The sequence below is a fragment of the Malaclemys terrapin genome, chromosome 10 (genome assembly GCF_027887155.1).
Source record: "Malaclemys terrapin pileata isolate rMalTer1 chromosome 10, rMalTer1.hap1, whole genome shotgun sequence".
NCBI lineage: Eukaryota > Metazoa > Chordata > Testudines > Emydidae > Malaclemys > Malaclemys terrapin.
The window spans coordinates 38,481,105-38,503,686 of NC_071514.1; the positions used below are offsets into that span (position 1 = coordinate 38,481,105).

The window sequence follows — 22,582 nt, forward strand, 5'->3', positions numbered from 1 at the left end:
TCTAGAGGGACTTTCCACTATAGGGCAATGACAGCTGCACCAGCGCTGAAGTTGCAATATCGTCTCTCTTTATATCTGAACGTGTGAATCCTCTCTGAAATCCACCTACACAGGTATTCTAGCTCCAGGGTTGGGGTGGAGACTGTGATGCAAACTTGAGCTTGTTTGAGGCCCTAGGTACTCCACTTCACCCACAATGGCTTCTTCAATAGTATATTGAAGCTATTTTTACACAGAGATAGGGATGGAGTATGGCATGGATCACAATAAAACTGATATCAGTGGGCTATGCCTGTGGAGATCTAATGTCCTGCACCAAAAGCAAGCTCCAGAAACTCATCTACTGAAGTTGTTCAACTTTATTTCTGGACCAGTGAAGCTGTCCATGGGAATGCTATGAGCCCTTACATGGAACTCCATATGCAGAGAGAGGTAGAAAGACATCCATACAAAATACCCCTTCCTCTAGGAATAGGTGTGCTTGGCTGAGAGCCAGGGCCCCATGCATTCAGTTCTCATCTTCCCCCAACAGCTATGAATGCAAAGTGTACTTCACAACCTTCATTATTGATCAAGGCCTCATACCCTTCCTGTAGAAGAAAGCAACTATCATTCCCTCCCACTGTAATGGTAAAATAATGTAGCCCATTGGATTACTTCGCTAGCTATTATATCCTACTAATCTGGCCAGCCATAACAAATGTTTCTCTCGCTAAATTAATCCATTTCATAGATGATTCTTATATTTTATCAGTATTAATTCCTATGAAATGAGGCTGTGTTGAGGCATATGATATATGTTTCCTAATAATTATACATAGAATAAGTTTTGCTGAAATGCAAAAAAAAAAACCTACCGGCCTGTATCCCGTAAGAACACCTAAGAGTAAGTCAGCATAAAGGCTGGCAACCTTTAGCACAGATAGAAATGGTCCCTGAACTTTGAGGAACTGAAAGGAGAAACTACACCCAACACTGACTGGTTTATCCAGTGTCTGCAAGAGGTTGGTAACTGCTCGGTACACCACAAACCTGGAAGTCACACAGAGAGCCTAAGTTGGCAGTTTTTGGAGTGAGACAATCCTTATTAATACATAGAGAGTAAGTGTCATAATCCACTAACCTATAGGACAGGGGTTGGCAACCTGCAGCATACGTGCTAAAGACAGCATGTGAGCCAATTTTTGATGGCACAGTGCTGCCTACCAGGGTCCTGGCCCCACTCAGCCCCCCTGCCCACCGATTTCTCCTGCAGGGGCAGAAGCTTGGTCATGCAGCAGCCAAGCTCCCCCCTCCCCCGCTTCTTCCCCCAGTGTGGTGTTTTCCTTCCCCTCCCTGCCACTGATCAGCTGATCACCCTTGGGAGGGGGAGCCAAGCCCCAGTGTGCTCGCTGCTGCAGGGAGGAGGCCTATCCCCCCCTGCCCTGAGCACCCCATGAGCCAAGCACCCCAGCCCTGATCCCCCCCACACCCCATGCCCTGACTCCTGCACCCCCTGACATCCCCACTCTGAGCACCAAACAGGACCTCCTGCACCCTCAGTCTGGGGTCCCGGCTGCCAGCCTGCAGGCCCCGCTCAACCTGCTGTCAAACTAGGTGAACGGAACCCCAGGCCAGCAGCGGGCTGGCAGCATAAGATCAGCATTTTAATTTAAAATTAAATTAAGATTCTTAAATGTTTTAAAAACCTTGTTTACTTTATATACAACAATAGTTTAGTTATATAATATAGACTTATAGAGAGAGACCATATAAAAAACATTAAAATGTATTACCGGCATGCGAAACCTTAAGTTAAAGTGAAAACTCCATACACCACTTCTGAAAGGTTGCTGACCCCCTGCTATAGGATAAGGGTACCCATAAATTTCTTAGGGTATGGAAATAAGATTTGGGTACAGTAAGTTGGGCCTGAATTACGGAGCATCAGGATCCTATAAAATACTATGTATGGATATCTTAAAGAGCTTTTTTCCTTTTCTTTGTTCTCCTATAGAATGATAGGTAGATTTAAAAAAAAAAAAATCCTCCTATCTTCCATCATGCTATCAGCTCAGCTTGGGCAGTATAGTACAACTACCTCAACACTCCTAACTACTGAAGAAGCCAGAACCATTGTGTTATTGGGCATGCCACGAGTAAGGCTGGTCCTTCACCTCCTATTCCTAGGTCCTCAAGGAAGGGTGTGAATGTTAGGTTAAGGTACTTAATAGGAGTGTTAGGCCCATAAGTTTTGGAATTTTTACTGTTTTACAGTCATAAGTTTCATAGCATTTATTATTCTTTTGTTAATCTCAAAGTTTAGCATCAATTTGGTATCATCCTAGATGTAAGGTTCCCCCCCCCCCCCCCCCCCAAGCATCTTGAGATTGCTCTCCTGTTATAGAGCTTGCTGAATTATTAGACCCTGGAGTCTGAATTGGACAAGAACCTATAAATCTTCTGGTCAGATACAATCAGTGGCAAGCCATAATTAACAACCCATAAAATTCAGGTCAACCATAGCTAATAGACCATACAAGCACAGTCCTGAGACTAGAAACCAGCCCTCTAATATAAACAGACCCAAATCTCAGCCACCCAGCCTTTTAAAATCAATATATCAAATATATGTGCTTGGCTAGCCTCTTCAGTACTCTAGCCACTAGCCCCCCACCCCCCGCCTTTTGTCCCAACTCCAGGGACAAAAGTCAGAGTCCCACTGTTGTTTTACAAAACAGCTGTGTTAGCTCCTGGGGTATTGGCTGTAGGGGAATTCTGAGAGTCCAGTATTCAAACCCTGTTGCTGTCCTAAGTGTATGTGTATGGGGGGGGGGTGAGAGAAGAGAAGAGTAGAGTGTTAATAGCATCACACACTGGAACTTCTGTTTTACCAGTTTAGTGAAGGCTGCAAGTAAGTTTCTCTTTACAATGAATAGTGCATCTGCTCTAAGAACTATGGGGGGGGGGGAAGAGAGAAGAAGAGGGGGGGGGGGGAAGAGTCAGGCTCATCTGACTATCAGCAGGGGCAGGATTGGAGTTTCAGTTGTGTCTCACTGCCTTTCAGAAAGATTAAGCCAAACATGGGCTGTACAACAGGGTTAAAATCCTCTAGACTGATTCCTAAAAAGCACTAGGACACAAAGATAAATTTGCCTAGTAAACAACTGTACCTGACATCACTGCTTGGCGATGCTGGAGGAATTACAGGACAGAGATTATGGTTCTGTGCTGAGGATGCTAAACTAGGACCCAGGGAAAGGGATCTATGCCATCTTGGCCAGATTTCCTGTGGGACGCAGGACCCAAAAGTCACTTAAAGGATGTGTGGTGCTGGCCCCTCAGTTTTGCCTTACCTCCAGGACCCTCAGTTGCCCCCTGTGTGAAACAGGGCCAGGGAGGCTTCTCTGCCTCACACAGAGGTCCTAGAGATAAGTTCAGTTGTGTTCTTGGAAATGAATCACCCTGCAGAGAGGGGAGTCAGCAGCTGGGAGCTCTCAGGTGAGGAAGAAACAGGTGGAGGACCTATGTGTATGTTAGGTATATCAGGAAGCAATGGGAGGGGAAACTGTGCAGGGGAGGCTAGATCTCTGCCACAGGGACTGAGGAGGCAGTGGATGGGGCTGATTTTGCCCTTGAGGTTTGTCTCTAGAACCCCCTGAAAGGAGGGGTTCAGGCCCTGGCTTGGGCCTCTGAACACCAGCTCTCTTTCTATCAGACTTCGCCTGTGAGCTACCACTGGGTCAGGTCAACCAATAGCCCAGATGGGGGCACTGGGCATAACTTCGGCCATTGTAGTCAACTAAAGCAACCACCACTGAGCTAAGCTGTTGAGACACACTTGTGGCCCTAGATATAGCTTAGAGGGCTTTGTAAAGCTACCCTGCTAAAGTCAGAGCCTTGGAAGCCATTTCATGCAGAGGAATGGTGGCTGGGAGAGGGAGAACACCCCATTTATAGGGCCCTGTAGAACTCTGACTTGCACATTGGAGGGGGGGGGGGGGGAGAAAAAAAAAAAAAAAAAAAAAAAGGGGAAGAGGGGGTGTGTCCTGGGGCCATAACATCTCCCAACTTTTCCAGGTATAATCTAAATCTCATCCCATCTCATGTTCTACATGGGGACATATCTACACCCCTCCCCATTTTTCTGAAGTGATGGGGCTGCATTGGGGTGGCGGCTCATTTAATATTTGTTTTGTCAATGGACAATTCTGTTTAGGTGAGGTGAAAGTTCCCCTCCCCATTCAGAGGTAGCTAGCATCACCTTGGAGCCAGGGCCGGCTCTAGGATTTTTGCCGCCCAAAGCAAAAACAATTTTGGCCACCTCCCCCGCCTTATTTAGTTACCCCGGCCCCGCCTCAACTCCGTCCCTTCCCCAAATCCCCATCCCTGTCTCCTCCCCCTCCCTCCCAGGTTTGAGAGCCTGGTTGGGGGGGGGGGGGGGGGGGGGGGAGAAGAGACCCCGCAGCGCACAAAACAGCTGTTTCGCACGCCGTGGCAGCAGCAGCAGTGGTGAGCTAGGCCAGCCGGGGCACATTTTTTAGGGGCAGCATTCTGGCGCTGGCCATGCTGCCCCTAAAAATGTGCCACCCCAAACACCAGCTTGTTTAGCTGGTGCCTAGAGCCAGCCCTGCTTGGAGCCTCCTCTTCCTCCCTATCCTTCCCCTAATGTGCCCATTGAGCTGAAGGACTGCCCCTGTTACAGAGTCAGTGCAGACCAGCCTCAGCTTCCAATGGGTTTTATTTTACATTAACAGAAGGTACAGCTCACACAATGAAACTGCAGCAGTTTGATATGAGGAGGCCCCCTAAAAGTAGGTACAAACCTCTGCAGCGATGGTCAGGCTCAGCCAAGCCTTCTCTCCTGCCCATGAGAGATACAGATAGTTAGAATCAGGACTAGGAATTTGTCCACCTCCATTGCCCTGTTAAGTCCACCAAGATGACTTGGCCAATTCAGAGTGCAGCAGTTTGGAAGCATTCTGCATACTCCATTGAGCGAATGCTGCTGCTATTCATACCAAACTGGAGTTTTAGCCTGCATGACAAGACAGGCACCTCTGTTGTAAATCCCCAATCAACCTCTGCTTCTCAGACCACCACTGAGTGCTGCAACCCAGCAGCTGAGCTAGTGCTGCACTTTCAGCTGGCTGTCTTGGTCTAGCAGTAACGTAAACATAGTTATAAGAAACTTGAAGACATTAGGGACCTCCTATAAGCTAGAAAATAGATACCCTCTGATGCCATCTCCTGTGGGAGGCTGCCTTCCCCACTTCCACTGGATCTGCTACGATATCCTTGGATCCTTTATAGGCATCCATGATGAATAGGGGTCCTACTACAACATCAGTTTCTGCTTCCCTCCTGGAAAGAATACCTGTATGGGGGGAGAGGCATAAGCAAGAACCAATTACATTTTCAATTTGGCTGGTCTTTGGGTGTTCATCCCAAAGTGAGACTGTTAGAGCAAGCCAGACACCTTTCCAGGTGGAGTGGCTGAAATAGAACTTACCGTGTCTGGAAACCACATGTCTTTGGAAGTGCTCTCCTGGCCATCTATTCAAAGGCTTTGCTCTCCTGGACTGTCTTCCAAGCAACCCACAGTTCCCAGTCTCACAGCACCTGCAGATGTCTCTGGTGCCTTCCACTGGAGACCAGCTGCAACAGAACAGGAACAATCAGCTACGGGGAAGAGTTCTCTATTCTAAGCTACCTTTCCAATCACTCCCCGGTGGGGTTCTAGTCTACTCACATGTTGCCTGCTTTGTTGAAGGAACAAGCCTTGTTCAAGGAATCTGGGGCTTGCTCAGCTGCAGTGACTTTCAGATGGCAGGTGATGTAGATCTGGAGGGGAAATGGGAAGGGGTGTTAGGACCATCCCAGGGGACACCAACACCTGCTTAGCCTAGGGGGAATTGATTTGGAGCACAAATCTGGGAACTCACCAAGTTCCTGGCATCTCCTGCAAACCTGAACACATCCACCATGAACTGCAGTGTGTCCTGCCTGGGCCTGGGGGATATGAAGGCTGAGGTGGTGTCATCTAACCTCCCATCCACCAGGCATCTAGACACAAGAACCAAGGGTCAGTGAGAGTCCCTGATCGGTCTTGTTTTAGACTAGAAAGGGCTCCCAGCTCTTACCCATTGAAGTCAATGACAGCATAGCGGGGAGAGGAGTCCCTGTCTGGGGTCAGGGTGGCCACACAGCTGTCCACAAAGAGCCTCAGAGCCACATGGTTCCCAGTGCTGACATCAGCTTGGATATGCATGACCTCCCCCAGCTGGAATCCATTGGAGGGTCTCTCAGCACTCCAGTCATCTGCAAGGCAAGCTCACAGTGAGCAGGACAGGCTGGCAGGGCTGGGCTCAGCTGCCTTGAAGGCTCCTCCTACTTACCATTCATCAGGTGCAGGGAGAAACCCAGCCTCTCCTCTGCAGACAGGGTAGAGCTGAAGGGAACCCACGTTGGCTTGATGGCTTTACTGCTCACATTGTCCTTCCTGTGAGAGGAGCAAACCTCAGTCACTGAGCCAGATCCCACAACAGGGTCTGAATGGGAGGGAGGGAACCTGAGAATCTCAGACACTCACCTGGGATAGTGACACTCAATGGGAATCACAGCCGGATTGGATCTCAGGATCACTGGGTTGCTGGCAGGGGTGGGGTTATAGTTCAGGCTTGTGCTGTAAATCAGGGAATCTGGGGTCATCTGGGAAGAACCAGACATGGAAGGGTTAACACTAGTATACATGGCATTTGAAAAGCTACTGAGAGGAGCTTGAGAACAAGCCTCAGCCAGAAAGAAACAAGTGCCTAGTCAACTGGGAACTTCAGAGCTCAGTCTGCTAGAGCAGCCATCAGAATACTAGAGCCACAGTAGTACCATTTTGTACAACTACTCACAAGTTTCCTCTGTGCACATTGTGAAAGAATCAGACAATAACTCCCCAAAGTATAATCTGTTAACTGCATTCAGGTAAGTTTTGACTACTGTTTCAGGAAGCCAGGTGTCTATCCCTCTCTCTCCCTTACAGCCTATGTAGAGCTCAGCCAAACACCAATCAATGTATTCAGTTGAGTGGCCCAGTCTGTAGAGTCTCCAGACAGACTTTGAACAGGGGTGGCTCAGTCAGACTTTACTTCTGGACACCAGACCACCCTCTTCAGGCACCACTCGTGAGCCTGCTCCAGGAGCTGAGCAGGGCAGAATTCTTTGCCTGGTGCGTGAAATTGGAGGCTAGGAAGAGGCACCCAGGAAAAACCAGGAGCTTGTCAATGACAGGAACAAAAATTGCACCCACTGTTCCCTTCCCCCCTGCATTTTTAACCCATCAGACAAGACAGAGGCAGTGATGCTAGGGATCAGTATGGGCACGTGGCTTGCCTGAATCCTTACCTGCAAGGTGCTGCCACATTCATGGAGCCCAGCTACAAAGATCACCGTGTTCTCCACAGCATTAAGGGACGTGTACTGGCAGGCAGCTGGGCCAAGGCTCAGGTCAGCAGCTTTGATCAGTCGCCCCATCCCAAACAGATCCCTGTGCACAGTGATCACCAGCTGAGCCGCCTCACACTGCAGCATGACAGGCTGTAGTGGGGACACAGCCCTGAGCTGGGAAGCATCAGCCCGAGCCCAGGGGTAGGGCTGGGCAAGAGAGGGCACATGGGCATTTCTGTGAGGGGGCTCAGCCCTGGGGGATGGTCTCCAGATGGCTGAGTCTCTCCTAGAGAAATCCCAGGGATTGTAACCAGTCACCCCACTGACCACCCAGCACAGGAGAGCAAAGCCCAGGCTGCTTCTATATCCCATCCTGCCTGCAGCAAACCCAGCATAGAGAGAAACTGCTGCTCTGGGGCCTTTATACCCTGCAGCTAAAGCCAGCCCACAGCTGCCCCAGGTAATTAACATGCTCCTCTAATCTGTAGGCAGCTGGGGCCCAATCACACATGCTGCTCACACCCTGGAGCAAGGAAATGGGAGGACCAATGGGAATCTGCCCCACCTGTTGGTCAGTTCATGAGCTGCAGTTTGGGAAATTCCTGCCCTGTTTCATTCAATGGAAGGCTAAGGGTGGGCTCCACCACAAAGGGACCCAGGCCCCTCAATCCCAGATTTAGGCCTGTAAATCCTGGGTTTGACTCCACTGTGATCCACAAACTACACAGTGAACTTCGTAGGTGCCTAAATTCACTCAGCAGCACCTAAGTTTTTACAGTATAAGGTTCCTTAGGTGCCTGTGTTTCAGCCTCTGGGCACGTGCACAGCTGCCTCCCTCTAGGAGTCCAGACACCTATCTCCCACCTAAGCCCAGAGTGATCCATGAGCCAGGGGAAGTTAGTCGTTTGGCTGCCTAAGTTGCATGTTGGCCCCAATCCACTGGGTGTGCTGCCTACTGGCTTCGGCTCCACTCACAATTCCACTAGAGCAGAACATGGTGTCCGCCTCAGAGCTTTTAGCCCAGTGGTTAGAGCATTTACCTGGAATGTGGGAGACCCAGGTTTGATTCCCCCTCTCTTCTGTGGGGGAGAGAAAGGATATTGAACAGGGGTATCCCATCTCTCAGAAGAATGCTTGAACCACTGAGCTAGGGGGCATTCTGATGCTGGGCTTCCTCCTGCTCTCCCATTCAAGCTGTTCTGTTGTGGATAAATAATGAAAGAGGGACCAGACACCAGGGCTGGCTCTAACTTTTTTGCTGCCCCAAGCAGCAAAAAAAAAGCGCCCCCCTACCACCCCCCCGCCAAGCGCCGCGCCGCCGGAGCCCGTCCCCCCTCGCCGAGCGCCACGCCGCTGGAGCCCCTCCCTGAGCGCCCCGCGCCACGCCGCGCCGCGCCGCCGGAGCGGCCGCCCCACGGAATGCCGCGCCGTGCTGCCCCCCACCACCCCAAGATTGGCCGCCCCTTACCAGGTGCCGCCCCAAGTATGTGCTTGGTTGCCTGGTGCCTGGAGCCAGCCCTGGCTCCCACCTCCCACTGGACTACAGCAGCATTCCCAGTCACTTGCTCTCTCAGTCTGGCCCAACGACTGTTCCACTGTGGATAAGTGTGAAACTGAAATCTGTTCAAGGGGAAATTTGTGTCCTCTCTAATATCCACATAACTAGCCAGATGAGTTCCAAAACTGTAGTTCTTATTCCAGGGTTGGGGTGGAGTTTGCGGGGTTGAGTTGTTTTCCCCAATGTGTTCCCCACATCAGCCCCCATTTCTCCCCTCCCCCAGAATGGTTTGTTTTTCAAAGCCAAGAGAAGGCCTGGGCAACCTGTGCTCGCCTTGTTTCCCAAGAAAGGGGATCCCCGCAACCTTAGGAATTGGCATCCCATCTCGCTCCTCAGCACGGACTAGAAAGTCGTAGTGAAGGCCATCTCACTGTGGCTGGGGTTCCATGCTGGTGGATCTGGTCCATCCTGACCAGACATACACCGTCCTGAGCTGGACCATCCTCGATAACCTGTACTTGGTCCGGGACCTCTTGGAGCTGGAGCGTAGGGATGGTCTGTCATTCGACCTCCTGTTTCTAGACCAGGAGAAGGTGTTCGACCGGATGGACCACAGGTATCTCCTGGGCACTCTGCGAGCCTTCGGTTTCGGGCCCCAGTTTGTGGGGTTTCTTCAGGTGCTGTACGCTTCCTCGGAGTGTCTGGTCAAGCTCAACTGGACCCTGACTGAGCCGGTCAGCTTCAGGCGAGGGGTGCGCCAGGGGTATCCACTGTCGGGTCAGATGTATGCCCTGGTGATCGAGCTCTTCCTTTGTCTGCTCCACTGGAAGTTGAAGGGGTTGGTGCAGCGAGAGCCAGAGTTGCGGCTGATCCTATTGGCATACGCCGACAACGTGCTCCTCGCAGTCCAGGACCCGGGCAACCTGGTGCAGGTGGAGGTTTGCCAGGCCATCTACTTGGCAGCCTCCTCTGCCCGGGTCAACTGAGTCAAGAGCTCTGGTCTAGTGGTTGGGGCAGGTGGCAGGCAAGCTCCGCCCCACCTGCGCTTCAGGCCATCCGGTAGGGCACGGATTCGCTGCTCTATCTCAGCATTTACCTTTCTGCCACGCATCCGTCTCCGCTGGAGAACTGGCAAGGTTTAGAGGGCAGGGTATTGGAGCGGCTGCAGAGGTGGATGGAACTACTCCAAGGGAAGGCACTGGTATTGAACCAACTAGTACTGTCCATGCTCTGGCACTGGCTCAACCCCCTGGTCACGGCCCTGAGTTTCCTGGCCAACCTCCGGAAGCTGGTTCTGGAGTTCTTTTGGCCAGGACTGCACTGGGTCTTTGCATAGGTTCTCCACCTTCCCCTGGAGGAGGGAGGACGGGGCCTAATGTCCTCAGGTCCACATCTTCCGCCTCTAGGCCCTGTAGAGGCTCCTTTATGGTGCAGGTAGTCTGGGGTGGAGCATACTGGTGCACGCCTTCCTGCGCCGCTTCCGAGGGCTCCAATATGACCAGCAGCTCCTTTATCTCCATCTGAGAGGTCTTCCATGAGACCTCTCTGGGCTGCCGGTCTTCTACTAGGACCCCCTGTAGGCCTGGAAATTGGTCTTGGTGACCAGGTCCATGGCGGCCACCGAGCGGGCAGATCTTCTCACAGTGCCCCTGCTACACGACCCCCAGCTCCATGTGCAGGTGGCAGAGTCCCCCTCGGTGCGACAGAGGCTGGTCCTGGCAGAAGTCACCAGAGTCGGAGCCCTCCTGTACTACGACTGGGGAGACTATCTGGATCCCCTGATGCTCGCCCAGCGCGTGGGGCTCTCTAGCCCTCATACTCCCCAGTGCGTACTTCAGGAGGTGAGGGCTGCTCTACGGCCCACTGCTCGGGCTTACCTTGACAGGGTCCTGCAGGAGGGCACTCCCCGCCCACCCTACACCCCAGGTCCTCTGGACTTTTTCACTAGGCCTCTGCCCCGTCGACCTACCGGCCATCCCACCCCTTCACCGAGAGCCGGCTGCACAACTTGCAGCCTGTTCACTTCCAGACCACGTCGAGGAAATATCTGTACATGCTCATGCTCCACACTCTTCACATCCTCACCCTTGTGTCCCGCTCTGACATGAAGTGGCAAGACCTCCTACCACCTTTGAAGGGTGAGGAACCCCGGTGGGCCAGCCTATACTCCACCCTGGCCCCGAGGCCTGCCGGGGATGTCAGTTGGCGGCTCCTTCATGGAGCTGTGAGCATGGGCATGTTCTTGGCGCGGTTCGCCCCCGTCCTGGACACCTGCCCCTTTTGCGGCATGAGGGAGACCCTGGCACAAGTGTATCTGGAGTGCTCCAGGTTGCAGCCCCTATTCCGGCTCCTCTTAGATATCCTATTGCATTTTTGGCTGCACTTTTCCCCTCACTTCTTTATCTACGCACTCTCTATCTGCGGCCCCACAAAGTCTTGGGACCTCCTTGTCAGCCTCCTCCTAGCGCTGGCCAAAATAGCCATCTACAAGACCAGAGAGAGGAGGTTGGCTGATGGGGTTTCCTGCGACTGTGGGGCCTATTTCCGATCCCTCTGTTCGCTCATGTATCCGGGCAGAGTTCCTCTGAGTGGCGTCCGCTGGCTCCTTGACACTTTCGAGAAGCAGTGGGCGCTGTCCGGGGTTCTCTGCTCAGTGTCCCCATCAGGTTCCCTTCATTTCGCCCTGTGACCTCACACCCATCCCTGTTATATCTTTAGTTGTCCCCTGTAATTACTTGAGATCCTGGACCTTGTGTATCCTCCCCTTAGGCTACCTAAGGAAACCTTGCCTGTGCCAGCTGGGTGTTAACTCCCCAATGCAACCAGCCCATCAGCCCCATTCTTCTCTGGGCTAGCCCAGCCCTGTCTTTTGCCTTGCAGGTTGACAATCAATGCACCCCAGGCTTCAAGTCCCTTCAAAGTGGCCCCCTGTGGGGTCCAGCCCTGATCACTGAATACCCACAGAAATCCCAAATCCTCTGTTTCCAGAGGAACAGCGCATCCCCATTTACCAGTATGGCCTTAGCTCACCGCTCTTGTATCACATGCAGCACTTCAGCTCAATTCTAAAGCAAAAGACAGAACAGAGAGTCAAATAGAAACCTGTGAGAGAGGTGGAAACAAATGGCTAGCTATGAAACAAAATCATAACTCGCATTCCAGAGCCTACACTTAACTAACAAGTTATCCTCCAGTCTAGAAAGGTGTCTTTCACCCAAGTTCCCCCCAACATTTTCAGCCAAGCGTGGCGAGACCCATTTTTCATGATGCCAACTCGCTGTCAGTTTACTTCCTAGGCACCTGATGTTGGGGTGTCTTTTTGCCCCTCAAATATACCAGAATGTCCCTTTGATGTTTACCTATAGCTAGGATTCCCCCTCCAATGTTGACTTCTTCCTGTTAGTTTCTTTCTGAAGTCTCTGCCAGCTCCTCATTAGCATTTGACTTAGATGTTGTATGACATACAACACAGAATGGTCCACCATGGAGATAAGCATCGCCCACCACTCCTGTCTGCAGGACAGTCTCAAGACCCACTACCTTTGAGAGGCCTGCTTTATCTACATGGCCCACAGAGTCTAATTTTCAGTGCTCCTTGCATATGTCCCATACCTACATCTCACAATGGTTATGATGACCAGTGTGCCCCAGGGTTTCATTAGAGAACTTACATGATGTTATCTTGGTGAACCCAGGGGGTCCTTGTGTCTCCCAGTACCCTCTGCCAGTTGGCATCATGAGGTTCTTGGGTCACGGGTACCCCTGCGGCAATCTAGTGGCCTGCATCAAGGGCAAGCTCCAAAAGTCCATATAAAGTTATTCAGGTTTATCTCTAGTTTGATGGAGCAACCAATGGACTGCTGCGCGCCCTGCATAGAATGACAGTGCGCCCAGAGATAGACAGACACCTGTTCTCAACACCATACCTGTGGGGAGCCCATGGGATGGCATGCAACTGTTCCATTCCACTGACGGCTCTTAATAGGTATTTGTACCTGCATCCCTAATAACTGATTAAGGCTTCATAGCCTTATACTAGGGCAAGGCAGCTCTCATGCTCCAGCATCTTAGAGCTAAGCTAACTGAGAGGTTACAGTAACTCCTCACTTAATGCTGTAGTTATGTTCCTAAAAAGTGCTACTTTAAGCGAAACAACGTTAAGTGAATCCAATTTCTCCATGAGAATTAATGTAAATAGGGAGGGTTAGGTTCCAGGGGAAAAATTTTCACCAGACAAAAGACATTATATATATAAATATATATATATAAATATATATATATACATATACACACACACACACACACAGTATAAGTTTTAAACAAACCATTTAATACTTTACACAGCAATGATGATTGTGAAGCTTAGTTGAGGTGGTGGAGTCAGAGGGAGGGATATTTCCCAGGGAATGCTTTGCTGCTAAATGATGAACTAGCACTCGGCTGAGCCCTCAAGGGTTAACACCTTGTTGCTAATGTAGCCTCACACTCTACAAAGCAGCACCAATGGAGGGAGGGGAGACAGCATGGCAGAGCGAGACAGAGACACACACCATATGTGTGTGTGTGTGTGTGTGTGAGAGAGACACGCACATTGCCCCTTTAAGTATGCTGACCCCACTCTAAGTACATTGCCTTTTTAAGTAGATTAGCAAATTGAGACACCAGCTGCTGCCAGCAAGCTCCCTCTGTCCTGAGCCCTGTCCTGCCCCGCTGCTCTGTGGAGAAGGGGAGGGGTCAGCCTGACATTAGCCCCCCTCTCCCTCCTCCCCTCTGCACAGGAAGCAGGAGGCTCCCAGGAGCAGCTCCAAGGCAGAGGGCAGGAGCAGCACACGGCATTGGGGGGGCACGACAGCTGAACTGCTCGGCCATTGATAGCCTGCTGGGCAGCTGCTGCACAGGGAACTTAGGGGAGCAGGGAGCTGATGGGGGGCTGCCGGTCCACCCTGGTTCCAATAGGGTTACCATTCGTCCGGATTTACCCGGACATGTCCTCCTTTTCACGCTAAAAATAGCGTCCGGGGGGAATTTGTAAAGCACTCACAATGTCCGGGATTTCCCCCTCCCCCGGCAGAGCGAGCGGCTGGGAGGGCTGCAGAAAAATCCCGGGCTGGACTCCTGAGCAGCTGTAGAGGAGCCGGAGCCGCCCTGCATTCTGAGTTGGCCTCTCCTGCAACCCGGTCCGGCAGCTCTGTGCAGGGCCAGGGACCGGGTTTTGTTGTGCTGGGGAGCGCAGCCACGTGTCCGGCTCGGCTCGCACAGAGCCCAACACCCTGTTCTGAGCAGCAGGGTAAGGGGGACTGGGGGCAGGAAGGTTCTGGAGGGGGCAGTCAAGAAACGGGGGGGGGGCTTTTGGAGGGGGCTGGAGAAAGTTTTGGGCAGTCAGGGTACAGGTAGGGGGTAGGGTCCTGGGGGGCAGTTGGGGGGGGTCTTAGGAGGGGGCAGTTAGGGGACAAGGAACAGGGAGGCTTAGGGGTGGGGTTCTGGAGGGCAGTTAGGAGCAGGGGTCCCAAGAAGGGGCAGTCAGGGGACAAGGAGCAGGGGGGTGGGGAGCTGGGAGTTCTGGGGGGGGCTGTCAGGGGGCAGGAGTGGGGAGAGGGATCGGAGCAGTCAGGGGACAGGGAGCAGAGAGGTTTAGATGGGTTGGGAGTTCTGGGGGGGGCTGTCAGGGGGCAGGAGTGGGGAGAGGGATCGGAGCAGTCGGGACAGGGAGCAGAGAGGTTTAGATGGGTTGGGAGTTCTGGGGGGGGCTGTCAGGGGGCAGGAGTGTGGAGAGGGATCGGAGCAGTCAGGGGACAGGGAGCAGAGGGGTTTAGATGGGTTGGGAGTTCGGGGGGGGCTGTCAGGGGGTGGGGAGTGGTTGGATGGGGCGTGGGAGTCCCAGGGGTCTGTCTGGGGGTGGGGGTGTGGATAAGGGTTGGGGCAGTCAGGGGACAAGAGGCAGGGAGGCTTAGATAGGGAGTGGAGTCCTGGGGGGCAGTTAGGGGCAGGGGTCCCAGGAGGGGGCAGTCAGGGGACAAGGAACGGGGGGAGGGTTGGGGGTTCTGGGGGGGCGGGAAGTGGGAGGGGCAGGGGCGGGGCTAGGGCGGGGCTCCTCCCGTCCTCTTTTTTGCTTGCTGAAATATGGTAACCCTAGGTTCCAAGCCCCCACCAGCTAGCACCAATGGGCTGCTCTTTCTGCAAGCAGTGGAAAAAGCAGGCAGCTGCCAAACAACATTATAAGGGAGCATTGCACAACTTTAAACGAGCATGTTCTCTAATTGATCAGCAAGGTAACAAGGTTAATGAGGATGACTTTAAGTGAGGAATTACTGTAAATCATGTTCCTCCTAGGAAAGCTAGGAATAAAACCCAGGTGTCTCCAGCTGACCCCAGTCACAGCCATGCTGCTCTCTGAAATGAATGCATGGAGTTAATACGGTTGGTTACCCTCCCTGTGCTAAGCAAGAGACCACAGTCGTCTCCTACAGTTGGGTAGAGAAGCCAGGAACCCTGATTCTCTGCCAAGCAGCTGTGAAGCCCACTTACAGAAAGGTCAGGTCAAGGGGCAGAGGACTGTGTCCAAACCAGGTGACTCCCAGGGGAGTAATTGTGGCTCCATGTGATGGGATTGCTCTTTTCCCAGTTTAGTGAAGGTTGCAGCTAAATTTCTATTTAAAAACCAAATTTTGCGTCCTCTCTTCAAAGTACCCTAGAAAGCCAGAAAATCGGCAGGTCAGGTGGCTGACAGCTCTACCAGCTGCAGTACCTCCAGGCAGTGAATCCACACCCCTCATGCAGCACAAAACTCTGTTAGGGAACTGACCACTAATTTTGGCTTAGTGGCACTGAACCTCAGAGCCTCCTCCATGAAACAAGGAGGGTAATGATTCCTGCTGTTTGTCTAGATACAGCCAACAACATTTGGGAGGGAGAGAAACAAGCGGAGTGTGAAGAAAGAAGGGGGATTCGAGGGATGTCAGGGCCTTAGAGCTTCCCAAGTGAGGGACCCAGAGTTTGCTGGGGTAATCGTGGCAGGGCTGGAATTATGTCAGAGGCAGGGGAAATTTGCCCACAACAGAGGGGCTGGAGCTCAGCTAGGCAGGGGGGAGAAGAACAGAGGGACCATGGAAATACAGGCTGGAAAGCAATGGTCTGATGGTTGAGATACCACCTTGGCATGCAAGAGATGAAGGTTAAGTTCCACATTGTGCCAACACCTTCCTGGGCAATCTCACTTAATGATCCTGTGTCTCTTTCCATCCTTGTATGAGAGGGGGTCAGCACTCCCCTGCCTCCCGAGACACTTGATACTATATATGAGGTGCTCTGACCCTGGACAGCCCCTGTCAGCACCTTGCTAGCTCCGAGTCCCTTCTACTTGCAGATCCACAGCAAGCCTACAAGGGCCACACAAAAAGCTGTGTGTGTTGGAGGAAAGAGGGGCTGCTCCTGCCCCACTACCTTGCCCACCAGCTTCAGCATCACCTGGGAGAGGCTGAATAAGCACTGCTGCAGAGAGCTTTTTCTGGGAACACACACTAAGCTGCTCCGTATGCCATTCCTGGTCCTGCTGACAGTGCTTCTTGTGTGTGCAGGAGAGATGTTTGAACAAAAAACATGCTATCATGCAGAAGGGTGGGATGTGTTCTATACAGTGGTAGAGATAGCAAAGCCCTTTAGACTTGGGTTTGAGTAGAAGCTGCCATGGTTGTACCATCAGTGTGGAACAGGGTTCCCTGATCTGCAGGTCATGCCCCAGAGCATGAGCAGAAATGATGATTTTTAGACGATCTTTGCCTAGCCCTGTGGTACCAGTAGAAGGGTGGCCTACACAACCATATCTAACTTAATCCCAAAGAATTCACAGCAGAGGCGATTTAAGTCTATGGTAAGAAGAACTTGGCTTCTCACTTTAAACAGAAGCATCAGGGGAAGTTATCCTAGAGCCTCACCCAAGTCTAGTAATGGAATCAGGAGGAACTCTCATTGAGTCTGTTTCACTCAGAGGGCAGAGTGGCTGGGGGGGGAAAAAAAAAAAAAAAAAGTGTATTCTCTCTAGTGCTAGAGCCCTGTAATGGTTACAGCTGCCAAGTCAGAAGGAGGGAAATGCCCTGCCATTTGCTTATGAGAGATACCAGCCATTAGACTCTTGGAACCTGAAGGCAGGAAGCTATGCTCTCTTCACCCTCACGTGATCTCTCCTTGTGGAGCCCAGTGGTGTGTCCATGATGTGGTTGGTGTATCAACCACACCATTCCCTTCTGTGGGGAAGGAAATGGTGTGAAGGCATCTCCCTTGCCCATTAAGAATAAGTCATGGACCAGACTCAATTCACTGAATTTATTTACATTAGACAGAAGGTACAAGGCAGGTGACTGCTCAGGCACTAGAACGGCTGCATCTTCTGTATACAAGTATCCCCAGAGTAATGAAGGCCAGTGCAATGGCAGCTGCCACAGAGATCAGCCCAGCTGTAGAAGAGAATCCTACAAGAGGAAGAACACATCGTTAAAAACTGCACGTAGTTGCTTTTCCAACTACCTCTCCAAAGAAAATCCACCACAGACTTGCTGGGTACATTAGTGAAGGCCACAGTTAATAAAATTGAGGGGATATTTGAGCTATATTGAAGGGTTGTGTTTTTTGAAGTGGTTGCAGGTCTCAGGCACAACTGGTTTCCCAGCAGATAAGCCCAGGCGCCAATGTTTGACTGGCTCTGGTTGGACTATCTGAACAAGGAGCCCTCCTTGAGCCTTGTTGACTCATTCCTAACACCCCCTCCTTGGACTAAGGGATTCTTACAGCTGAATTTGCAAGACCCATTTCTTCCATCCTTTAGCTCAACTTTTCCAAGTCAACCTAATGTAGATTAGTAAGTGACAATAGAGGCACCATGTGACTTGTTCAAAAGAACTAGTTACCCTCTGAGGCAGCGTTCTCTGCTTCCATTTGATCGGTTGAGACATCCCTGGATCCTCGATAAGCATCAAAGATGAATAGAGGTCCTACCACAACATCAGCCTCAGCTTCCCTCATGAAGGGGTCATCTGTATTGGTGAGAGAAGCACTGCTAGAGCACCAATACATGTCAGGTTAGTCTCATCCATCCCATTTTGGGTGGAAGATCCCCAAGGAACAGTCTGTTGGAGTAAGCCAGACATCTTTCCAAGTGAAGTGGGACAGAACCTACCATGCCTGGAGGCCACATCTCTCTGGAAGCGCCTCCCTGGCCATCTGTCCAGAGGTCTGACTCTCCCAGACTGTCCAGCCAGCCCACAGTTCCCAGTCTCACAGCACCTGCAGATGTCTCTGGTGCCTTCCACTGGAGACCAGCTGCAACAGAACAGGAACAATCTACAGTGAAGTGTTCTGTTCTAGGCTGCCCATCACTCCCCTGGTGGGGTTCTAGTCTACTCACATGTTGCCTGCTTTGTTGAAGGAACAAGCCTTGTTCAAGGGATCTGGGGCTTGCTCAGCTGCAGTGACTTTCAGATGGCAGGTGATGTAGATCTGAAGGGGAAGTGGGAAGAGAGGTTAGGACCATCCCAGGGGACACCAACACCTGCTTAGCTGGAAGTGGGGGCAGGGAGAAAGAGAGGAGAAGAAATAGACTTGGAGCAGAAATATGGAGCTCACCAAGTTCCTAGCATCTCCTGCAAACCTGAACACATCCACCATGAACTGCAGCGTGTCCTGCCTGGGCCTGGGGGATATGAAGGCTGAGGTGGTGTCATCTGATCTCCCATCCACCAGGCATCTAGACACAAGAACCAAGGGTCAGTGGGAGTCCCAGATCGGTCTTGTTTTAGACTAGAAAGGGCTCCCAGCTCTTACCCATTGAAGTCAATGACAGCATAGCGGGGAGAGGAGTCCCTGTCTGTGGTCAGGGTGGCCACACAGCTGTCCACAAAGAGCCTCAGAGCCACATGGTTCCCAGTGCTGACATCAGCTTGGATATGCATGACCTCCCCCAGCTGGAATCCATTGGAGGGTCTCTCAGCACTCCAGTCATCTGCAAGGCAAGCTCACAGTGAGCAGGACAGACAGGCAAGCAGGGTGGGGCTCCCCTGAGGTCTCCTCCCACCCACCTACCATTCATCAGGTGCAGGGAGAAACCCAGCCTCTCCTCAGCAGACAGGGTGGAGTGGAAGGGAACCCATGTTGGCTTGATGGCTTTGCTGCTCACATTGTCCTTCCTGTGAGAGGAGCAAACCTCAGTCACTGAGCCACATCCCCACAACAGGGTCTGAATGGGAGGGAGGGGAGCATCTCAGTCACTCACCTGGGGTAGTGACACTCAATGGGAATCACAGCCGGATTGGTTCTCAGGATCACTGGGTTGCTTGCAGGGGTGGGGTTATAGTTCAGGCTTGTGCTGTAAACTAGGGAGTCTGGGGTCATCTGGGAAGAACCAGACATGGAAGGGTTAACACTAGACTACATGGCATTTGAAAGTTACTTAAAATGAGCCCAAGAACAAGCCTCAGCCAGATGGAAACAAGAGCTCAAGTTTTCCAACAAGTGCCCAGTCAACTGGCAACTGCCTTTGGAAGGGCTGGACACTAGAAGCAGGGGGATTGCAGAGCTCAATCTGCTAGAGCAGCCTTAGGAATACTAGAGCCACCGTAGTGCCATTTTACACAGCTCTACTCACTAGGTTCCTCTGTGTAGGTTGTGAAGGAATAGCAAACTGTAAAACCCACAACTTTCTATCAGCTTCTTTCAGGTGAATTTTGACCTGGGATTAAGGAAGCCAATTGTCTGTCCCTTTCCCTCCTACAGCTTATGTGGAGCTCAGGCTAATGCCAACCAGTGTATTTGGTTGAGTGGTCCTGTCTGTAGAGTCTCCAGACAAGCTTTCAACAGGGGTGTGTGTGTCCAGAAATAAAGTGCCTGAGCCACCAGACCACCCACTTCAGCCTTCACGCATGAGCCTGCTTTAGGAGCCAAGCTGGGCAGAATTCTATGACTGGTGCAGGAGATTGAAGGCTAGGAAGAAGAACCCAGGAAAAACAGGGAGCTTGTCAATGACAGGAACAAAATGCCACCCACTGTTTTCTCCCCCACCCCATTTTTAACCCTATCAGACAAGACAGGGGCAGTGATGCTAGGGATCAGTAGGGGCTCCTGGTGTGCATGAATCCTTACCTGCAAGGTGCTGCCACATTCATGGAGCCCAGCTGTAAAAGTCACTGCGTTCTCCGCAGCATTAAGGGATGTGTAGTGGCAGGCGGCTGGGCCAAGGCTCAGGTCAGAAGCTTTGATCAGTCGCCCCGTCCCAAACAGATCCCTGTGCACAGTGATCACCAGCTGAGCCTCCTCACACTGCACTGTGACAGGCTGTAGTGGGGACACAGCCCTGAACTGGGAAGCATCAACTCGAGCCCAGGGGTAGGGCTGGGCAAGAGAGGGCACATGGGCTCTTCTGCGAGGGGGCTCAGCCCTGGGGGTGGGTCTCCAGATGGCTGAGTCTCTCCTAGAGAAATCCCAGGGATTGTAACAGGTCACCCCACTGACCACCCAGCACAGGAGAGCAAAGCCCAGGCTGCTTCTTTGTCTCATCCTGCCTGCCTGCAGCAAACCCAGCATAGAGGGAAACTGCTGCTCTGGGGCCTTTATACCCTGACCTAGAGCCAGGTGACAGCTGCCCCAGGTAATTAACACCCTCCCCAATCTGCAGTCAGCTGTGGCCCAATCACACCCACTGCCCACACTCTGGACCAGGGAAATAAGAGGACCAATGGGAATCAGCCCCACCTGTTGGTCAGTTCATCAGCTGCAGTTTAGGAAATTCCTGCCCTGTTTCATTCAATGGAAGGCTAAGGGTGGGCTCCACCACAAAGGGACCCAGGCCCCTCAATCCCAGATTTAGACCTGTAAATCCTGGGTTTGGTTCCATCATGATTAGCAAACTACACTCAGGGGGGTGGGATAGCTCAGTGGTTTGAGTATTGGCCTGTTAAACCCTGGGTTGTAAGTTCAATCCTTGAGAGGGCCATGAGGGGGCCACCCAGGGATCTGGGGCAAAATCAGTCCTGCTAGTGAAGGCAGGGGGCTGGACTCAATGACCTTTCAGGGTCCCTTCCAGTTCTATGAGATAGGTATATCTAACTCCATAGGTGCCTAAATTCACTCAGTAGCATCCAAGTTTTTACAGTATAAAGTTCCTTAGGTGCCCATGTTTCAGCCTCTGGGCATGTGCACAGCTGCCTCCCTCTAGGAGTCTAGACACCTATCTCCCACCTAAGCCCAGAGCAATCCATGAGGTTTGTTTTTCAAAGCCAAGAGAGGGCCTGTCCTGGGGGGAGAATCCATGTGAAACTGAGATTCCTGGGACTGGGACAGGGACTTACACACTTCTCAGGGCACCCAGAGCTGTGCATCACCCTAGTTGCCACCTGTCTCCAGTATGAGAGAGCCTTGCCTGTGTTAGCTCCCCAATGCAACCAGCCCCTCAGCCCCTACAGCATTCTTCTCTGGGCTAGCCCAGCCCTGTCTTTTGCCTTGCAGGTTGACAAGCAATGCACCCCGGGCTTCAAGTCCCTTCAAAGTGTCCCGCTGTGGGGTTCTGCCCCAATCACTGGATACCCACTGATACCCAAAGGAACAGCGCACCCTTGTTTACCAGTTTGGCCTTAGCTCACTGCTCTTGTATCACACACAGCACTTCAGCTCAATTCTAAAGCAAAAGGAGATTTATTCTCCAGTCTAGAAAAGTGTTGTCATCCAAGTTCCCTCCAGCATTTTCAGCCAAGCGTGGCTGTGACCCCTTTTTCATGATGCCAACTCTCTGTCAGTTTACTTCCTAGGCACTTGATGTCAAGGTGTCTTTTTGCCCTTCAAATATACCAGAATGCACCTTTGATGTTTGCCTCTAGCTAGGGTTCCCCCTCCAATGTTGACTTCTTCCTGTTAGTTTCTTTCTGAAGTCTCTGCCAGCTCCTCATTAGCATTTGACTTAGATGTTGTATGGCATATAATACACAATGGTCATCATGGAGATTAGCATCGCCCACCACACCTGTCTGCAGGACTTTGTCTCAAGACCCACTACCTTTGAGAGGCCTGCTTTATCTACATGGCCCACAGAGCCTAATTTTCAGTGCTCCTTGCATATGTCCCATACCTACATCTCACAATGGTTATGATGACCAGTGTAACCCGGGGTTTCATTAGAGAACTTACATGACATTCTCTTGGTGAACCCAGGGGGTCCCTGTGCCCCTGTGTCTCCCAGTGCCCTCTGCCAGTTGGCATCATGAGGTTCTTGGGTCATGAGTACCCCTGCAGTAATCTAGTTGCCTGCATCAAGGGCAAGCTCCAAAAGCTAGTCCATATGAAGTTATTCAGGTTTATTTCTGGTTTGATGGAGCAACCAATGGGACTGCTGCACGCCCTGCATAGAATGAGTGTGCCCAGAGATAGACAGACACCTGTTCTCAACACCATACCTGTGGGGAGCCCATGGGATGGCATGCAACTGTTCCGTTCCACTGCTGGCTCTTAATATGTATTTGTACCTACAGCGCTAATAACCGATCAAGGCTTCACAGCCCTATACTAGTGCAAGGCAGCTGTCATGCTCCAGCATCTTAGAGCTAAGCTACCTGAGAGGTTACATCATGCTCCTCCTGGGAAAGCTAGGAATAAAACCCAGGTCACTCCAGATGACCTCAGTCACAGCCA

At 51.7% G+C, this 22,582-nt stretch overlaps 2 protein-coding genes across 2 annotated transcripts; both read right to left on the minus strand.

Moving 5' to 3' along the window:
- Positions 1-4,762: 4,762 nt before the first annotated feature.
- On the minus strand, positions 4,763-7,794 carry LOC128844631 (zona pellucida sperm-binding protein 3-like). Its single transcript, XM_054042526.1, has 9 exons — positions 7,378-7,794; positions 6,572-6,690; positions 6,378-6,481; positions 6,123-6,300; positions 5,925-6,045; positions 5,732-5,823; positions 5,492-5,637; positions 5,214-5,356; positions 4,763-4,843 (listed from the first exon to the last, which is right to left on the minus strand). The coding sequence occupies exons 1-9, from the start codon at positions 7,789-7,791 to the stop codon at positions 4,826-4,828; spliced, it is 1,335 nt and encodes a 444-aa protein (XP_053898501.1). The 5' UTR covers positions 7,792-7,794; the 3' UTR covers positions 4,763-4,825.
- A 9,481-nt stretch (positions 7,795-17,275) lies between these two features.
- LOC128844633 (zona pellucida sperm-binding protein 3-like) lies at positions 17,276-20,485 on the minus strand. Its single transcript, XM_054042528.1, has 9 exons — positions 20,045-20,485; positions 19,179-19,297; positions 18,989-19,092; positions 18,731-18,908; positions 18,533-18,653; positions 18,315-18,406; positions 18,087-18,229; positions 17,818-17,943; positions 17,276-17,382 (listed from the first exon to the last, which is right to left on the minus strand). The coding sequence occupies exons 1-9, from the start codon at positions 20,483-20,485 to the stop codon at positions 17,276-17,278; spliced, it is 1,431 nt and encodes a 476-aa protein (XP_053898503.1).
- Between the last annotated feature and the right edge of the window lie 2,097 nt (positions 20,486-22,582).

Coding starts and splice junctions, on each gene's coding strand:
- LOC128844631 (XM_054042526.1), bottom strand. CDS start 7,791: ATGGGATATAGAAGCAGCCTGGGCTTTGCTCTCCTGTGCTGGGTGGTC. Junction 6,482..6,571: donor ATTGAGTGTCACTATCCCAG/GTGAGTGTCTGA, acceptor CTCCTCTCACAG/GAAGGACAATGTGAGCAGTA. Junction 5,357..5,491: donor ACATGTGGTTTCCAGACACG/GTAAGTTCTATT, acceptor CCCCCCATACAG/GTATTCTTTCCAGGAGGGAA.
- LOC128844633 (XM_054042528.1), bottom strand. CDS start 20,485: ATGCTGGGTTTGCTGCAGGCAGGCAGGATGAGACAAAGAAGCAGCCTG. Junction 19,298..20,044: donor AATGTGGCAGCACCTTGCAG/GTAAGGATTCAT, acceptor GGTTCTTCCCAG/ATGACCCCAGACTCCCTAGT. Junction 18,654..18,730: donor GCTGTCATTGACTTCAATGG/GTAAGAGCTGGG, acceptor TCTTGTGTCTAG/ATGCCTGGTGGATGGGAGAT.